This window comes from Musa acuminata, chromosome BXJ3-3 (genome assembly GCF_036884655.1).
Source record: "Musa acuminata AAA Group cultivar baxijiao chromosome BXJ3-3, Cavendish_Baxijiao_AAA, whole genome shotgun sequence".
Classification (NCBI taxonomy): Eukaryota; Viridiplantae; Streptophyta; class Magnoliopsida; order Zingiberales; family Musaceae; genus Musa; species Musa acuminata.
The window spans coordinates 1,435,927-1,452,922 of NC_088351.1; the positions used below are offsets into that span (position 1 = coordinate 1,435,927).

The following is a 16,996-nucleotide window of genomic DNA, read 5'->3' on the forward strand; positions in this document are numbered from 1 at the left end:
TCTCTCTCTCTCTCTGCACAAAACGAATCGGAGAAGGTGAGATTTTATTCCTTTGCAATCATTGGGGTTAGAATTCCGAAGGGAATTGGAAGGATGGAGCAGTGCAGTCAACAGTGGCTTTGGTCAATGAATTCGATTTATATTTTCTTTTAATTCAGATGTTATTATCCAAAATATTCTTAATTTTCACTTCTTTATCTCTTAAAAATTTAATGATATTAACCCTTGCAACTTTTGGTTTAGTGTATTTATCCTTTGAAATATTAAGTTCCTTCGTATATAATTCTATCGCGAATATTCATCCGTAAAATTCAACGAAATGATCGCTAATCAAAATTAAAGTTTGCTAAACTTAGTTTAAAAAATATATCTAAAATGCTCCAAATATTCTTAGCATCGAAAATATTTATCCAGAATGTATTGTAAAAATATATATGACAAAATCTATTGTAAACAAGCTATCCATAATTTATTATTAATTAATTTTCTCTTCATTAAAATAAAGAAAAACCAAAGAAGAATGAAAAAAAAAGTCTCTTAAACACTCACCAAATAATAACAATTAATTAGCATAAAAAACATTTGGATCAGTAAATCTCTTGAGATATCTAAGTTGGTTAATGCATTATTGCACAAGAAAGATCTCAAGTCCGAGTCTCATACGAGCGTCATATACGTTATTTAACGTAATAAAAATATATTTTAATTTTAAAAAATAATAAAGGCATACAACTCAATCTTCATGTGTAGAAAAAGATATATTCATATTTAAATCCATATATTATTTTTTTTTTCCAACTAATCATTATGTGACATGTCCCCTACTAATTAATATATTGGACTGATTGAATAATATAGGGCTAGTAACTTTTGCTTGACAAGTTAAGTTTTCCTTCCTTTGATTGCTCATCTTTTGATTTGGAACAGTTCCAAATGATACACTTGACCCACTTGTTTTGTAAGAACCATTGAAGGCAGCAACACTTTGGAAGAGAGCTCTTGGTTTCTGGGATAAGGCAGGCAACATGTAATCCTTGAGCTTTGATGAAGACTTACCATCCTCTTTGACTCCAGCTAAGAAAGGAGTCTCTCTCTCTCTCTCTCTCTCTCTCTCTTGCAAAGCACTCCCATCACTTGCTCTCATTCCCTGCCAAATCTCCTTTCAACTGATGGTTCATGCTTCCTCATATGATGATACAAACTGCACATGTGATCCATACCTGATGAACAATATTAACGAGGCAAAGGACAAAAGATTATTTTGTCCTTGCTCCTGGTGAAGCTCTTGTTGTTGGGGCCTTTTCTTTGTTGATCTGATGATGAAATATGCCCATTATTTTTCATTGTGTGGCTGCTTGATTTGATTGGTCTGGGTTGTGCATGGCTTTGTTGTCTTTGTCTCTCTGCATTATCAACTTCCAAACCTTTCTCAAGATGACCTGTTCATTTATCTCAGAGATAAATCCAGAGAAGATTGTCTTGGCCTGTAACAAAACAACATCTTTGTTTGAATTATTTTTTACTTTATAGTAAGGTTTTCTTATTTCTCTCTCTACTGCTTTGGCCTTAGGTTCTCCAAATCTCTCTTCAGTGCAATGTTCTTTTCCTTGATGTGCAGTAAGGTAAAATGTTGTTAGTTCTGCCAATAGTGTCATCCAATCTGTCAATTAGGTAAAATGGCATTCTCAATAAATCATACACATTGTAAGGCTAGTGGAAGACTTGAAGTTTCTGCATTGATAGATTTATTATCAGTTCAAAATTCTTGTGATCAAATTCACAACACTGGTTGAGTCAAACACAAATCAGAAGCTAAATGCATCATCATCTTACATGGTTTTGAAGGAGGATTAGTTACAGCACACATACCTCCCTTCCAATCAAGCTTCAGAAGTTCTACATTTTAGGTGCATGTATGTCTCAAATAATTTCCCTATGAATGATCCCCTTCCCTTCATTGGGTTGGATAACATGGAATTCAATCATTGAAATTTATGGACCCATGTGTTATGCAGCTTTAATATCTCTAGGTGGTGGATAGAGAGGGACTAAAGAGCTAAAAGAAGACATGGGGGAGGACACTTGCCACTCCTTTAATGGCTGGACCATTCATAGACTAATACAACAAGAAGAAGAAGTAGGACGACTGGTGGGGTTTCTCCTCGGTTCTCAAATCTGAATCAGAGGGTGTCACTGGAAAATGATGAACTTTGTGTCCAAGCAAAGCTGTGGCAGAAAGAGTGACAGAATTTATACTGATTGGATAATATGTGGGATTTGTGCATTATTTTTCTTAACTAAGATGAGAGAGAGAGGAAGCAAGGGAGTGTTGTATGAATCAAACAAGAAAAGAGAGACACTTGACATGGTGGCAAGGAGGAGAAGAGAATGGTGCTGCATGCTCAGCCCCTCAACCACATGAGTGAATCATAATCAAAACCTAATTAGAATTCCATACTTTCTTCCCAAAGTTTCTTATACTACTTTAACTCAAGTAACACAGGACTAGAATTTTACGAGCGACGCTTTAGTAATAATATCGCTCTAAGCAACCATATCTATTTAAAATACTAAAAAAGTATTAATGTTCTATTATTATATTATGTTTACACAATCCCAAACTTACATTTCGATGAAGCGACCATAATAGTTTATTCCTGCATTAGCTTGTCACTAATCTAATTTTTTTAGATTACATGGTCTCGCTAATAAGATTAGTTCTCGCTAAGTTTCTCATGATAGCGAAGCTATGATAACATTGTCATCCAGTATGACAAGAAGAACTCATACACATTCGTAAGGCTTGTGAAGTTCTGAAGCCTCTACATGGACTGATCGAACTGTTCAAGCTCTTGAGACATACCAAGAGTTGGTACTGTCATCTTACCAATTGCTTTGCAAACATGATTACATGGACAAGACCAGTAGGAACAACGAGCATCACTCTGTTGGAAGAAGATTAACCTACACCAAGCTTTCAGTGTTTATTTTAGGACACAACAGGCTGAGAAGGATTAGATAATGGTACAATATACTTGTTGTCTGGTGTGTTTCCATGCAGACTCTTAAGAACAGGAGGGGGGAGATAAATAAGTGCAGACAGAATCTGGTGAAGATCTAACCACCACTCTGCATGGACAAACTCCTCAGCGTAATCATAGGAAGAACTGCTGCATCATTCCCCAAACATCCCTTCCATCCTCCTACTTGCCTTTGTTCGTCAACGTACAACATTGCAAATTAATGTCTGACACAAACCTTATTTAATGTGCCTCTTCCAATCAAAGCTTCGATGATGCTCCTCTTTTGGTGCGTGTATGTCTCATGTAAATCCATATGAATGCTCCCTTGAATCGGGTTGGATAACATGGCCTTCAATCATTGAAATATGTAGAGAGACCCATGTGTTTGTGTAGTTTTTAATATCCCTCTGTTTGAGCCAAGAGCGGGACACTTTTGCCACTGTCTCAATCGTCACATCATTCATAGAAGAGGCACAATGTGAAGACGTAGGACAAGATTGGTGGGCTTTCCCCCTCAGTTCCCAAATCTGAATTATAAATCTACAGAGAGAGAGAGAGAGAGAGAGAGAGAGAGAGAATTCAACCATTATGGCTCTCCTCGAAAGCTACAGTCGAGGTCTGACAAAAACATCCCAGCTTCTCCAACACGTACATGTCTAAAAATGTCAAATTTCAGCAATGCTGATAACATTGGATGACTTATGTCCTAACAATTGATGAAGATTCAATACTATCTAAACTAGGCTTTCATTGGTCCTATCATCATGTACTCAAATTTCTGTATTCAGTGAGGAAAACATAGAAATAAGATTGATTGATGCACTAAGTCATAGAAAGATGGAAATCCATGTAAAAGAAGCTCTCACACAGAAGTAATAATATGCTCAGGTTTAGGGCTTACTTATGGTTGTTCTATTACAAGTACACATAAAAAGATAGACAGTCAGTCACCTGACAGAGGATGTAAAACTCATCACATCATATGCAACTGGATCTTAAAAAATGCACAGTAGCAGTTAATAAATCCGAGAAAACAATGGCAGGTTGCTCAAGAAAAATTACCACTGCTCACCTGACATTTGTTAGCCTAATCCACATTTAACTCGAGTACTCATAGAGTACATCCGTACCATGTAAAAGAAAAAAAAAAATTGGCATACAACAACATCAATATGAGAAATAAAGAACAAGAAGATGATTTTTTTTTAACGAACACCACAGAAGTTTATGCTGCAAACAACAACAAAGAGATGAGGTCCCAAGCTTCACCCACCGCGTATATATGTATGTATATACATACATACTTATCTTTGCATCCTTTTCTAACTGCTCTAAATATATTTTGCATCAAGATACCAAAAATTATCCGGAAAGCACATAGCATTTCATGAACATAGCCGACATACACCTAAAGGGGGCTACAACATTACAAGATCTCCGAGATAATATTAAGTAAAGATCAATAAGACAACCAGGCTCCACAATGCCACTTGAAAGAAAACATAGTTATACTACTTCTGACCATATCAACGAAACAAAACAATTGTACTATTACTTCTGACCAAATCAACAATTTAAAAATAATTTTCAATAGTCACACATGCTGAGATCCATTAATAACAAAGAGGGTAGAGAACAGTAATCCTACTACATTAAAATTACAAAGAGAATCAAAAACTAGATTAAGACATTATGAAAAGGAGGAAATATAGCAACTTGTAGCCCTCAAATAACATTCTCATGGTATCATACTCTACAGTCACCTTTAAAATTTTGTTCCATGTAGTGTCGCTAGCAAAAATAGTATGAAAAAACAAAAGAAGACTTCCCATCCTATAAAATGCTCTTAAATTCTTGCTCACTTGAAACCGCAATACCACCAACACAATCCTGGTGATTCAATTTTTGTGCAACCCGTAATGGCTGATGAAACAGTGCTGAATCACTACTCAGATCCATGTGCTCAAACCCTCTGGTACCCAACATCACTTCTGCGATTTGAAGATCTTCCCCTACCCCCATCTCTACTTCCAAAATCAGGTCGAGCATTGTAATCCCCTCTACCATAACCCCTCCCACCACCATAGTAACCACGCCCTCTCCCATCATTGTAGAACCCACCCCCTCTATCAGGTGCAAATCTTCCTCTGTTGCTAACTGCAGAAATCAAATATTGGAGTGATTTACTGGAATATAGACAATATAGTCACTATCAAATTGAAAATTAAAGGGTTGAGGCCATTCACCATCAGTGACCAGTGTTGCAGTTTGAAGTGCAAGATAAAGCAAAATAACTAAACTTATAATGAACTGCTTACTGTGCTGATGGTGAAAACAAGAATTACTGGAAAACTCCACTTACGTTTACATTACAATTGAAAAGAAAACTAACTAAATTAAGAATGAACAGAGAGAAAGGAAAGAATAAGCTATCCATGCACAGGCCTAGAATAGAGCCAAAAACTTGCCTCGTGAACCTGTAGTCCTCTTTTCCTCAACATAAGCTTGGCGACCACCAATTATTACAGGTGAGGCCTGCAATTTGAAGAAAATAATCAATACAAACATTTCTTTCTCAATCTTGAATAATTATACAAGTACTCTGGTCCCATAAATGTTTATTCCGACCAGCTTCCATCAGTTCCACATATTCTTTTATTATGGGAATTGATAATACATAGAATAAGATACCACTTCACTTGAGGCTTCACCACTGTATAAAAAATTCTCCCCTTTCTAACAACTGATTCTGATTAAGCAACAGTCGTTGTCATGGTTCTATACCTAGATAAACTAGTTATACTGAGAGACTATATGGCATATGCTAAATTTTACAAATAAGAATTAAATTTATCTGTAAGGACAACCATTTCAAACTAATTTTGATAGCCATAATGACAACATTATACCCTTCCAGGATTACAATAGCAATTTACCATACTTTTCATGATGCATACTCACTTGCTAACTGACTAAACCATAGCTAACAAAGCTTATTAGAGTTCCCTTTTTCTTATCAATAATGATATATACTTAAAATCCATCAGATATTTGCAAGTCAAAACTGACACCCCACAATTTACCAGAACTATTCAGTGTTGACTGTAAGATTCCTTTAGGCACTTGTGCAAACTACATCAAACATTAATTAAAATCTTAATAGATAGTATTCCATAAACATGGAAGCTCAGTTTAACCCTGAAATGTAGGTATTATGATGCAGCAGAAACACTCAAAAGGAGCTTTTCGAAAAAGGCAAAATATAGCATTTTAAGCAGACATCATCTTCCAGGCAATCCCAGCAACCAACTGAGGTCCAACAATCTACTCAAAATTGCACCATCCTTTTTGTTAATTCCCAAACATGGTAAACGGTAGTTGCAGGGACAAAACTTCAGTAATTCCTTGTTCTCAGTTTTCTATAACTTGACTAAGTTTTCACAGAAATCCTTGTTATACCAGTTATGCTGTTTGAAATGGTCAAAATAATTCTTTTGGGCATAATCACTAAGAATATCTACCTAATATACCATCATTCCTACACTCCATTGGTTCATAGCTGCTTGCAAACTATCCTGTTTTGGGACATGGGTATACAGTACGATGAGAATCAAGAGAATAAAAAGGCTAAACTGCCAGATGTTAGCTATTATATAAAAGCACCATCATGATATAAAAAGGTCGAAGTCACTCTTGAATAGGAACGTGAAGATAAAGCACATCTTAAGCTAATTAACCAGCTTACTAATAAGCTAAAACTTAAATCAATACATATCATTTTAGAATAGACCAATCACTAAAAATCATTTAGATATAGAAAAGCTGGGCCAATTACAAAAATAAGCTAAAATACATACGAAAATCACTAAAAATAGAAAATAAATTTTCTAGGCTTCAACTTGATGAAACTGAGTCACATCAGTTTCTCAGGAAGATGCAATACAAGCCATGCTAAAAAGTCCCTAGGAGAAGTTTCACAGTATACCTACAAAGCCCCAAAAAAAAAATCAATGAGGCAAGCAAGAAAGCCAAAGGTGCTAAAACAGAAAAAGATAAACATAAGCAAAATAACCACACAGAACTAAATTAGATTCACAAGGTACAAGAAGCATAGAAACTAGAACGCAGATTTAAGCCTCCAACAAATTGCACAATGTAATCATAATGACAACCAGCGCTGGCAAAAAGATAAAGAACTACATAGAAAATTAATCACATAAATTGAGCAAAATCAGTTATTAATACAAATTGTACCTTTAACTTTCATCAAAGAAACAGAACCATAAAGGAAGTTGGCAAGGATCACCAGAACTAGTAACCTATACTCTGCTGAGATTGCCACTCATATCTAAAGCTTTCAGCGGATACTAACAGCCTGACCACCAACCTAAATACAAGCTAATGCTTCTGGGCCTCCACCATGGATCCCATGAAGTTATCAGGTGTTGCGTACAGATCATTAAGTCATAAACATGTTTAATCTATTAGGCTAGGGATGCAAGCAAATCCATACATGGAAACTGAAAATTCTAGTAAGTTAATATTAACTACATGCATTTTGTAGAAATAAATAAACAAACATGATTGTCACTTGGAATATTTGATAAGCATGATCCAAAAAAGACATGGGTAGTATAAATTGTTTGACTTGATGTACAACCTACATGACAATTGACTGCAAACCAAAGATCAAGTTTAGAACCTCATATCCATCTTAGTATGTGTTAAACTTTCAGTGCACAAGCAGGTTTGTATTCAGTACCCTCTAGCCAGATTCTGAACACTTAGCTCTTCTTGGATAGGAACTGGATTGATACTTCATGGATACAGTCTAAATTTTACTCGATAACAATGTTAGTCATTGTTTAGGCAGCATGCAGTGAACAAACAAGACATATATAGTTATACCTCTATTGCACTTTGAACAGCACTAGCAGCCTCAAACTCCACAAAGCCAAAACAGAAACCTTGCAGCTGCAGATGATTCAAAATTAGTTTTTGAGAATACTTCAAATTAGAAGTGGTAGGTGAATTGAAATAATATCAAAGAACAGGAAATAAAAGAGAACCTTATGACTTCTAACTTGTATGCCACCGGACTTGATGGCACCAAACTTCTTGAACTCCTCTTCAAGTTGAGCAGGGGTTGCATCCAAAGGTAAATTTTTCACATATATGGAATAACCATCAGCTGTAAAGAAATATATAAGGGATATAAATCAAAACAGATAGTTATCATACAGTTGAGAAATTGAATTTTTAGCTTGATACAGAAGCATTGTTACCCTCTGCCTCTTGCATATTGCTGCTTTCTGCAGCATTAAAACTGGATGCAGGCACATCAGCTGCTGGAGTAGGGAGTGCCTGTGACTCTGCTTTAATCGATGTAGGCCTAGAAGGAATACGTGCTGGAACAAATGCAGAAGAACTACCTTTTAATATTTTCACCTGCATCCATAATCCAACAAGATATTCTCACAACTAGATTCTTCTAACATGGTTCAGCTAACAACACAAGAACTTATTATCTATTTATAGGTTGGCTGAATTGTTAGTTAGAAAAGTCAATGTATCCTCAATAAAGTTGTGTTGTACTTCCAAATAAAAACTTCTATAACAGATTGTGTTGCAAACTTTGCTTCATGTCCTCGAATGTAGATATTCTGCATAGTCCAATTTCAACTCATGATATTACATAATTGGTGTTGCATCATCTGTTCACATAGAGAGGAAGATAAGGGAATAACGGTCATACCACTAAACTGCCCGAAAAATCACCCATGAGTTTAAGTATACAATTAATGCCAAGTTTCACATCATGATCATTTAATCTAAAAGGCATCAAGTTTATGACACTATTATCTATCTATAATGCTCAGGCTTTAATATAGAAAAGATAGTTTACTAATTAGTCTTAAGACAAATTTGATCATAGGTTTCTTGCTAAAAGGAGTGTTACATAGATTACCAATTGGCATAATTAGCCTTAAGACAAATTTGATGATAGGTTTCAAGCTATAAGGAGTGTTGCACGGATTACCAATTGGCATCAATATGTTGCTTGCTAAAACAGAGTTGGATAAACAAACAAAGACACTCATATCAACTCTATTTGTTTAATTTTATCAACAAGTGGGAATGCCCTGAGACTATAACAGCTACACACTTAAGTTGTCACATGTAGCATGCATGACTGAATTGGCATTATGATGTATGTTCAAATTAGACACTTACAATTGAAGCATATGATTTCTTTGGCAACTCTTCTTGGGTCGTCACAGCACGTGATTCAACCACTGCTGTTTGACAAGTGTTTGGAGCTTCATTAATCACCTCCCCCATGGGTTCTTCCTCTTCTACTACCTCCCCATTGTCTGAAGGATTATAGACTTCCACCTCGCTCACGCCCTCATCTTCTACTGCCGATGGGGACATTTGTTCCAGGGCGTGCTGCTCCTTTTGTGTTGGGGAACCTGCAAGTCAAAAGCAATAAGCCTTGATATTTCCAAATAAAGCAGTCAAAAAGACATGAGAACCGCAAGGTCTTTGCAAGACAAACCATGCTCCGGTACATGAGGTGCACTAGTACCATTCACCAAGCCTTGGTGCTCTGGCTGGTTGTCTGCCTCTTCCACGAACCTAAATATGTCATTCAAGACATAGTAACCCTTGTCCTGGGGAGCAAGAAAGAAAGACTGGGTGAAGTCTCTCTTAACAGTGTCCTCTCCAGTGAGGAACCCGGTCACAAGAACAATCACCCCACCGCCAAGAGATTCTTGGGCATCCACCGATTTCGTCTCCACTCTAACAAAGCCGATAGACAATATCTTCTCATTGATCGCCTGCATCCCGTTCAACAATCAGTTCATGTCATTAAAAATGAGAACTATCAGCTGCAAGATTCCATCCTTGAAAAGAAGCGTGCAACCCGACTGAAAATTCGAGCCTTTTGTACACTCACCTCGGTGGTGGTGATCAAGCTCATGGCGCCATGGGCATCCGGCCGGCCGAGCTTGCTGCTCTCCTGGTAGAACCGGTAGACCAGCTCGGGCGACTGATGAAGGATATGGTAGTACTGCTGAACAAACGCGTTCCCCACCTGCACCACCAGCCTTCAAGTCACAGACAGCATCGAGACAAGAAAGAGAGGCAAGACAAAACAGAGACGAATCCCCTACCACTTGGGCCGACAACGGGGATCGGCCGGCGACCGACGGCTGGACGGCCATTTCGCGAGGGGTAAGCTCGAGGGAGGTCCGGTGAAACCCTAGCAACGGATCCGAATGCTGCCGGCAGGGAGGATAGATGCGAGGACGAAGGCGAGGATAGGGCGGGACAGGCTACCTTACAGGGAGCGGTCTGCTACACGTCCGAAGGGCGGGGAAGGAAGGAGTTGCTTGGGGGCGCGCGCGTCTCTCTCCCACCTTCCGGTTCCTTTTTCTAGGGTTTGGAGCATGGGGCCGGGAAAGGGTGAGATGCGTTAGCCTTCCTCGTTTCGACTAGACACGTGAGACATGTGGTCGGCTAGAACCCACACGGCCTCCGTTGCGGAAACGTGAGTCGCGGGCGGAATAACGTTGGCGATTGGCTGGGGAGCGCGCCTCTGCTGACCGTCGGATCACGGGATCTGTGCATGATAGCCAGATTATATCGTATACTTAATTATTATAACCTATTCCAAAACAACACGGGGATGTAGCTCAGATGGTAGAGCGCTCGCTTAGCATGCGAGAGGTACGGGGATCGATACCCCGCATCTCCAATTACTAAAATTTTCTATATTATTATTTTATAAATAAAAACAAATCTACTTTTTCTTCCTCAAATAATTTTCCTTCAAAACTATTGTTGTTATAAAATTACCATAAGTAGAGTAAATCTGTTTCTTTGATTCCTTCAGTTATATATGGAGGTTTTCGGTCCTCTGTTTTCCAAGAACGAGTTCGAGTTCGGGTGCGAATACGATTTCGACTTAAGTTAGGAGTCGGCCATCTCTTCCATAAATTGGGGTCTCCTTCCCTCGAGTCATCACCATCAAGGGGCGAAAGATCTGTGACGACAAGGAGTAGAAGGTCTGCCATCCTCGAAAGTGTTTGGCTGAGAAGGAAGCGCAGGAGGCGTAGGGAAAGCACGGCAACAATGGCCGGGGAGCAGCTCCAAGTGCTCAACGCTCTCGACGTCGCCAAGACGCAGTGGTACCATTTCACGGCCATCGTCATCGCCGGCATGGGCTTCTTCACCGACGCCTACGACCTCTTCTGCATCTCCCTCGTCACCAAGCTCCTCGGCCGCATATACTACTTTGACGCCAGCTCGGCCTCCCCCGGCACGCTCCCGCCCAACGTGTCCGCGGCCGTGAACGGCGTCGCCTTCTGCGGCACCCTCTCCGGCCAGCTCTTCTTCGGGTGGCTCGGGGATAAGCTCGGCCGGAAGAAAGTCTACGGCATGACCCTTATGATGATGGTTATCTGCTCCGTCGCCTCCGGGCTCTCCTTTGGCCACACCGCCAAGGGCGTCATGGCCACCCTCTGCTTCTTCCGCTTCTGGCTCGGATTCGGCATCGGTGGCGACTACCCCCTCTCCGCCACCATCATGTCGGAGTACGCCAACAAGAAGACTCGCGGCGCCTTCATCGCCGCCGTCTTCGCCATGCAGGGCTTCGGGATCCTCGCCGGCGGCATCGTCGCGATCGTCGTTTCTGCCGCCTTCAAGAGCCGCTTCGACGCGCCGGCCTATGCCGTCGACCGTGCCGGCTCCACTGTGCCGGAGGCCGACTACATTTGGCGTATAATCCTCATGCTTGGCGCCCTCCCGGCGGCCCTGACGTATTACTGGCGGACGAAGATGCCGGAGACCGCGCGGTACACCGCCCTGGTGGCCAAGAACGCGAAGCAGGCGGCCGCCGACATGTCGAAGGTCCTCCAGGTGGAGATCGTGGTGGAGCAGAACGAAGCTGCCACGGAGGAGGCCAACAGCTTCGGCCTCTTCTCCAGAGAGTTTGCCCGCCGCCACGGCCTCCACCTCGTCGGCACCGCCACCACCTGGTTCCTCCTCGACATCGCCTTCTACAGCCAGAACCTGTTCCAGAAGGACATCTTCAGCGCCATCAATTGGATTCCCAAGGCGGCGACCATGAATGCCATCGAGGAGGTGTTCCGGATCGCCCGGGCGCAGACGCTAATCGCGCTCTGCGGCACCGTTCCGGGCTACTGGTTCACCGTGGCCTTCATCGACGTCATCGGCCGGTTCGCCATCCAGATCATGGGATTCTTCTTCATGACCGTCTTCATGCTCGGCCTGGCCATCCCCTATCACCACTGGACCACCAAGGGCAACCACATCGGCTTCGTCGTCGTGTACGCCTTCACCTTCTTCTTCGCCGACTTCGGGCCCAACAGCACCACCTTCATCGTGCCGGCGGAGATCTTCCCCGCGAGGCTGCGGTCCACGTGTCACGGCATCTCTGCAGCCGCGGGCAAGGCCGGGGCCATGGTCGGCGCGTTCGGGTTCCTGTACGCGGCGCAGAGCAGGGACCCGGCGAAGAGGGACAAGGGCTACCCGGCCGGCATCGGCGTGCGGAACGCGCTCTTCGTGCTGGCGGCCTGCAATCTTCTGGGCCTCGTCTTCACCTTCTTGGTTCCAGAATCAAAGGGGAAGTCGCTCGAGGAAATGTCCGGAGAGAACGAAGCCGAGGAGCTGATGGAGTCGGTGGCTCCTCACAGCAGACCGCCGCCTGTTTAAGACCATTTAGCTTCTTCACGTACTCAAAAACTTAAAGCTTATTTCTAGTCAATAATAATAATAATAATAAATAGTTTTGGGAAGTTAATGAATCGGTTAGGTCGAACCAATTCATCAATTTGATTAGGTTCGACTAAACCAAATCTCTCGGTTTGATCTAATCGGTTTTCTTATTAGCCTTTTTCTTTAAATAAAAAAAACGACGAATAATTTCTGCTTTTGCTTTCTTGTTTCAGTTAAGATTATAACAAAAACGTTTTTGCTTTTGTATTTTATTTCCCTTCAAAATTTAGGCCCAAGAAAAAGCAAAAATTGAATGATGTGAACATTCTATGAGAGATCCGTAGATTAGTTGGTTAGTATAAAAGATGTGGAAATGAATCAAGTAATATTAATAAAAAATATAATAATTGTTTTCTAAAACAAAAATAAAATAATAAAATATCCTTTGGGATTGAGCGTGTCAATCACATGAACGTTCTCCATCAATCACAATGTGCTTGTAATAAATACTAAGCAGAAGGTTACTACTGTCTTCACTCCACCACCACAAGCTCACGTTCCTTATCCCCCTTCCACACCACATAACAAGGGAAAGATGTGAGTGAGGGAGCAAGCCAACCAAGCCCGCTTTCTCCAAAATGCCACTCTAACACTATGCCATCCTCCTCTACTTCCTCCTCTCTTCAATGGCGTCTCTGCCGTCTCTTGCCATCAGTGGCACCCCCCACAAGCTCGACGCCGACGTCCGAAAGCTCTCTCCCGCATCTGTTCCCCTCGAAAAGGTAATCATCATCATCATCTGCTTGCCTACTGCCCCCTCATCTATATCATTGCCACTGACTGCTGTGGCAACCCATAATTCAAGTGTAAAAATGGCATTTTGATGCAGAGGCTGTCCTACCAGAGAAGTCCCCCGACGGCGGACGGTAGCTGGGAGGCGTCGGTGCAGCCTCTTGACGCGCGAGAAGCCCTCGCCCTGCTAAGAGAGGGAACCGGCGTCGAGTCGGCCTTTTATGTTCCCCTTCTGCAACAATGCGTCGAAACCAGGTCACTCCCTGATGCACAAGTTATCCATGCCCATATTATAAAGACCGGCACTCATGAGGAGGCCTTCGTATCGACATCTCTCGTCGATGTGTATATGAAATGTGGTGCCCCCCATCATGCCCGTAAGCTTTTTGATACATTACCTCGGAGGAATGTTGTCACTTGGACCGCATTGATCACTGGTTACGTTCGCAATTCAGAGCCTGAGAATGCGATTCTGGTATTTGTTCGGTTGCTGGAATCAGGGTGTTATCCTACGAACTATACGCTAGGAGCTGTTCTGAGCGCATGTTGTGCTCGGTACTCGATTGAGCTCGGCAGGCAAGTTCATGGATATATGGTCAAGTACGGGATCGAGTCCGAAACAAGCATGGGCAACTCGCTTTGCAGCTTGTACTCTAAATGCGGCAGCTTGGAGTCTTCGGTGAAAGCATTTCGAAGAATCCCCAACAAGAATGTGATATCTTGGACGTCCATCATATCTGCTTGCGGTGATAATGGTGATACCGAATTGGGCCTGACATTGTTTGCCGATATGCTTTCGGAAGATGTTGAGCCGAATGAGTACACATTGACCAGTGCTCTCAGCTTGTGCTGCATGTTACAGGATCTCAGTCTTGGAAAACAAATCCACTCTTTCTGCATCAAGTTTGGGTGTGAATCACAGCTTCCTGTAAAGAATTCGATCATGTATTTGTATTTGAAATGCGAGGAGATTAATGAGGCGAGGAGATTGTTCAATGAGATGGATACAGTTAGCCTGATTACATGGAATGCGATGATTGCAGGACATGCTCAAATGATGAATTTGGCGAAGGATGATATGGCAGCCCATCATAGTGGCTTTGAAGCGCTTAAAGTGTTTCAGAAGCTTAATCGATCAGGAATGAAACCTGATCTGTACAGCTTTTCAAGTATTCTTACTGTTTGCAGTGGTCTTCTGGCCATAGAACAAGGGGAACAAATTCATGCTCAGACCATCAAAAGCGGGTATTTGTCAGACGTAGTCGTCAGCAGTGCGCTAGTGAATATGTACAACAAATGTGGTTGCATCGACGATGCGACCAAAGCATTTGTGGAGATGTCAACAAGGACCTTGATATCTTGGACTTCTATGCTTACTGGCTACTCCCAGCATGGCCGTTCCAAGGAAGCAATACAGCTTTTCGAGGACATGAGGTTGGTTGGTGTAAGGCCTAACCAAATCACATTTGTTGGTGTGTTGTCCGCCTGTAGTCATGCAGGCATGGTTGATGAGGCTGAGTACTATTTCAACATGATGAAGAATGAATATGGTATCAAGCCTGTCATGGACCATTATGCTTGTATGGTTGATATGTTTGTGAGGCAGGGACGATTGGAGGATGCTTTTGCTTTTGTGAAGAAAATGGATTTTGAGCCAAATGAGATTATATGGTCGATCCTGATTGCTGGTTGTCGAAGCCATGGTAACGTGGATCTAGGATTCTATGCAGCTGAGAGGCTGCTAGAGCTCAAACCTAAAGGGATCGAGACGTACATATTGTTGTTGAATATGTATATATCAGCTGAGAGATGGCAGGATGTTTCAAGAGTGAGAAAGGTGATGAAAAATGAGAACATTGGCAGCATCAGAGACAGGAGCTGGATTAGCATCAAAGACAAAGTCTATTTCTTCAGGGCTAATGATAGATCCCACCAACAGAGTGCGGAGATGTATGCATTGTTGGAGAGCTTGCTCCAGAAAGCAACATGTCTGGGATATGTACCTTACAAGAGTGTTGAGTTGTCTGACAAAGAAGATGAAGAAAACTCAGTTGGTTCCGCTGCTGCTACACACCATAGTGAAAGATTGGCTATTGCCTTTGGACTGATAAATACGACAGAGGGTACAACCATAAGGGTTGTCAAGAATATCACAATGTGCAGGGACTGCCATAATTCTGTGAAGTTCTTCTCAATTCTAACCAAAAGAGAGATCATCGTAAGGGATAGTAAGCGGCTACACAGGTTCACGGATGGCAGATGTTCGTGCGGGGATTTTGGTGCTCTTCTACTATGATACTGATGATAAATGTTCTCATTTTTATGTCCAAAAAATCCATGGTTTCCATGGTTTAAAACTTGGACATGCTCCTCTTCTCGAGGTTATCAGATTTCATCACTCAGCCTGCAAACTACTGTGATAGATTTCGAAAGAGTTTGTTGGTCATTTCATTCTTTTACCTGATCTTCTAATTTGAGTTGACTACTTGTGGATCTTGTAAATTGAGGCTCAAACCAATTCAGAAATGATCTTTCTGAGTTTTGGGTACAAATGCTATCTTTTCTTTTCAAATTTGAAGCTGAAACAAAAGTTAGTATTACTTCCAGTGATTTTTTGGAGAATTATGTTGATTAAAATGGATATCTTACAATCTAGTTCTTGTGAAAATATAGTTACAGAAGAATACGATATCTACATTGATTTACTAGTGTTTGTATAAGACCCTATTTTTTTTTCCTTTTGTGCTTTTGTATATATATCGATATTTAGAGAATTACATTATAAAAAAATTTATGTTTTTTAGATCAAATTATTAAAACGAATATACGATATTCGTTCAAAAAATTTTAAATCATATAAAAATATTAATGTGATAATATTGTGTCAAATCCAGCTACTAAGAATTTATAATCTCATCTCACAAATATTAATAGATACAACAAGAACCTATTCAATCCATTTTGTTAGTGCATTCAATGTGCATCAGTATATTTGATAATGATGGATAAAACATAATAACCAGTTGTTGGCTAAGATCAAATCATTATTTGGACCTACCAACTTATCATAGAACATAATCTGTGCAAGACTATACGCCCATGCTTTCAACAAACTCTGCCACGTTTTCCAAGTGGGTGGGTCCCATGCTAGCTTCTTAATCGTCGTCTTGTGGAGGAGGACACGAGTAGGTGAGTGGAGTAAATGAAATAATATCGTTCATGGTTCTTATAGTCCCACCGAGCATATTCTTCTACCGGAGAAAAATCCGAAAACCCACAAGAGGACACAAATCTTACCATATCTCCACAATCTCTTCAAGCTAATCTCATTCCTGTAGTTAATTATATGATTTTAATTAATTAAAAGAAAAGAAGAGATGAAAATAAACAACTAAAATAGTATATGAAAAATAAAAAAGAAAATGATTATGGTAATT

General features: G+C 40.9%; 3 protein-coding genes and 1 non-coding gene across 4 annotated transcripts; 3 read left to right on the top strand and 1 right to left on the bottom strand.

The window, feature by feature from the left end:
* Window positions 1-4,604: 4,604 nt before the first annotated feature.
* LOC135634348 (nuclear transport factor 2-like) lies at window positions 4,605-10,506 on the bottom strand. Its single transcript, XM_065144758.1, has 9 exons — window positions 10,202-10,506; window positions 9,985-10,122; window positions 9,583-9,865; window positions 9,258-9,496; window positions 8,309-8,471; window positions 8,093-8,214; window positions 7,932-7,997; window positions 5,492-5,558; window positions 4,605-5,180 (listed from the first exon to the last, which is right to left on the bottom strand). The coding sequence occupies exons 1-9, from the start codon at window positions 10,250-10,252 to the stop codon at window positions 4,987-4,989; spliced, it is 1,323 nt and encodes a 440-aa protein (XP_065000830.1). The 5' UTR covers window positions 10,253-10,506; the 3' UTR covers window positions 4,605-4,986.
* A 206-nt stretch (window positions 10,507-10,712) lies between these two features.
* Window positions 10,713-10,785, top strand: TRNAA-AGC (transfer RNA alanine (anticodon AGC)). The gene has a single exon. It is a non-coding gene; the product is annotated as a tRNA-Ala (tRNA).
* Window positions 10,786-10,969: 184 nt separating this feature from the next.
* LOC135633103 (probable inorganic phosphate transporter 1-8) lies at window positions 10,970-12,985 on the top strand. Its single transcript, XM_065142197.1, has one exon. The coding sequence runs from the start codon at window positions 11,163-11,165 to the stop codon at window positions 12,762-12,764; it is 1,602 nt and encodes a 533-aa protein (XP_064998269.1). The 5' UTR covers window positions 10,970-11,162; the 3' UTR covers window positions 12,765-12,985.
* Window positions 12,986-13,164: 179 nt separating this feature from the next.
* Window positions 13,165-16,169, top strand: LOC135633102 (putative pentatricopeptide repeat-containing protein At5g52630). The gene is made up of 2 exons (XM_065142196.1): window positions 13,165-13,549; window positions 13,657-16,169. Exons 1-2 carry the CDS (start codon window positions 13,454-13,456, stop codon window positions 15,853-15,855), a joined length of 2,295 nt encoding a protein of 764 aa, XP_064998268.1. The 5' UTR covers window positions 13,165-13,453; the 3' UTR covers window positions 15,856-16,169.
* Window positions 16,170-16,996: the final 827 nt, after the last annotated feature.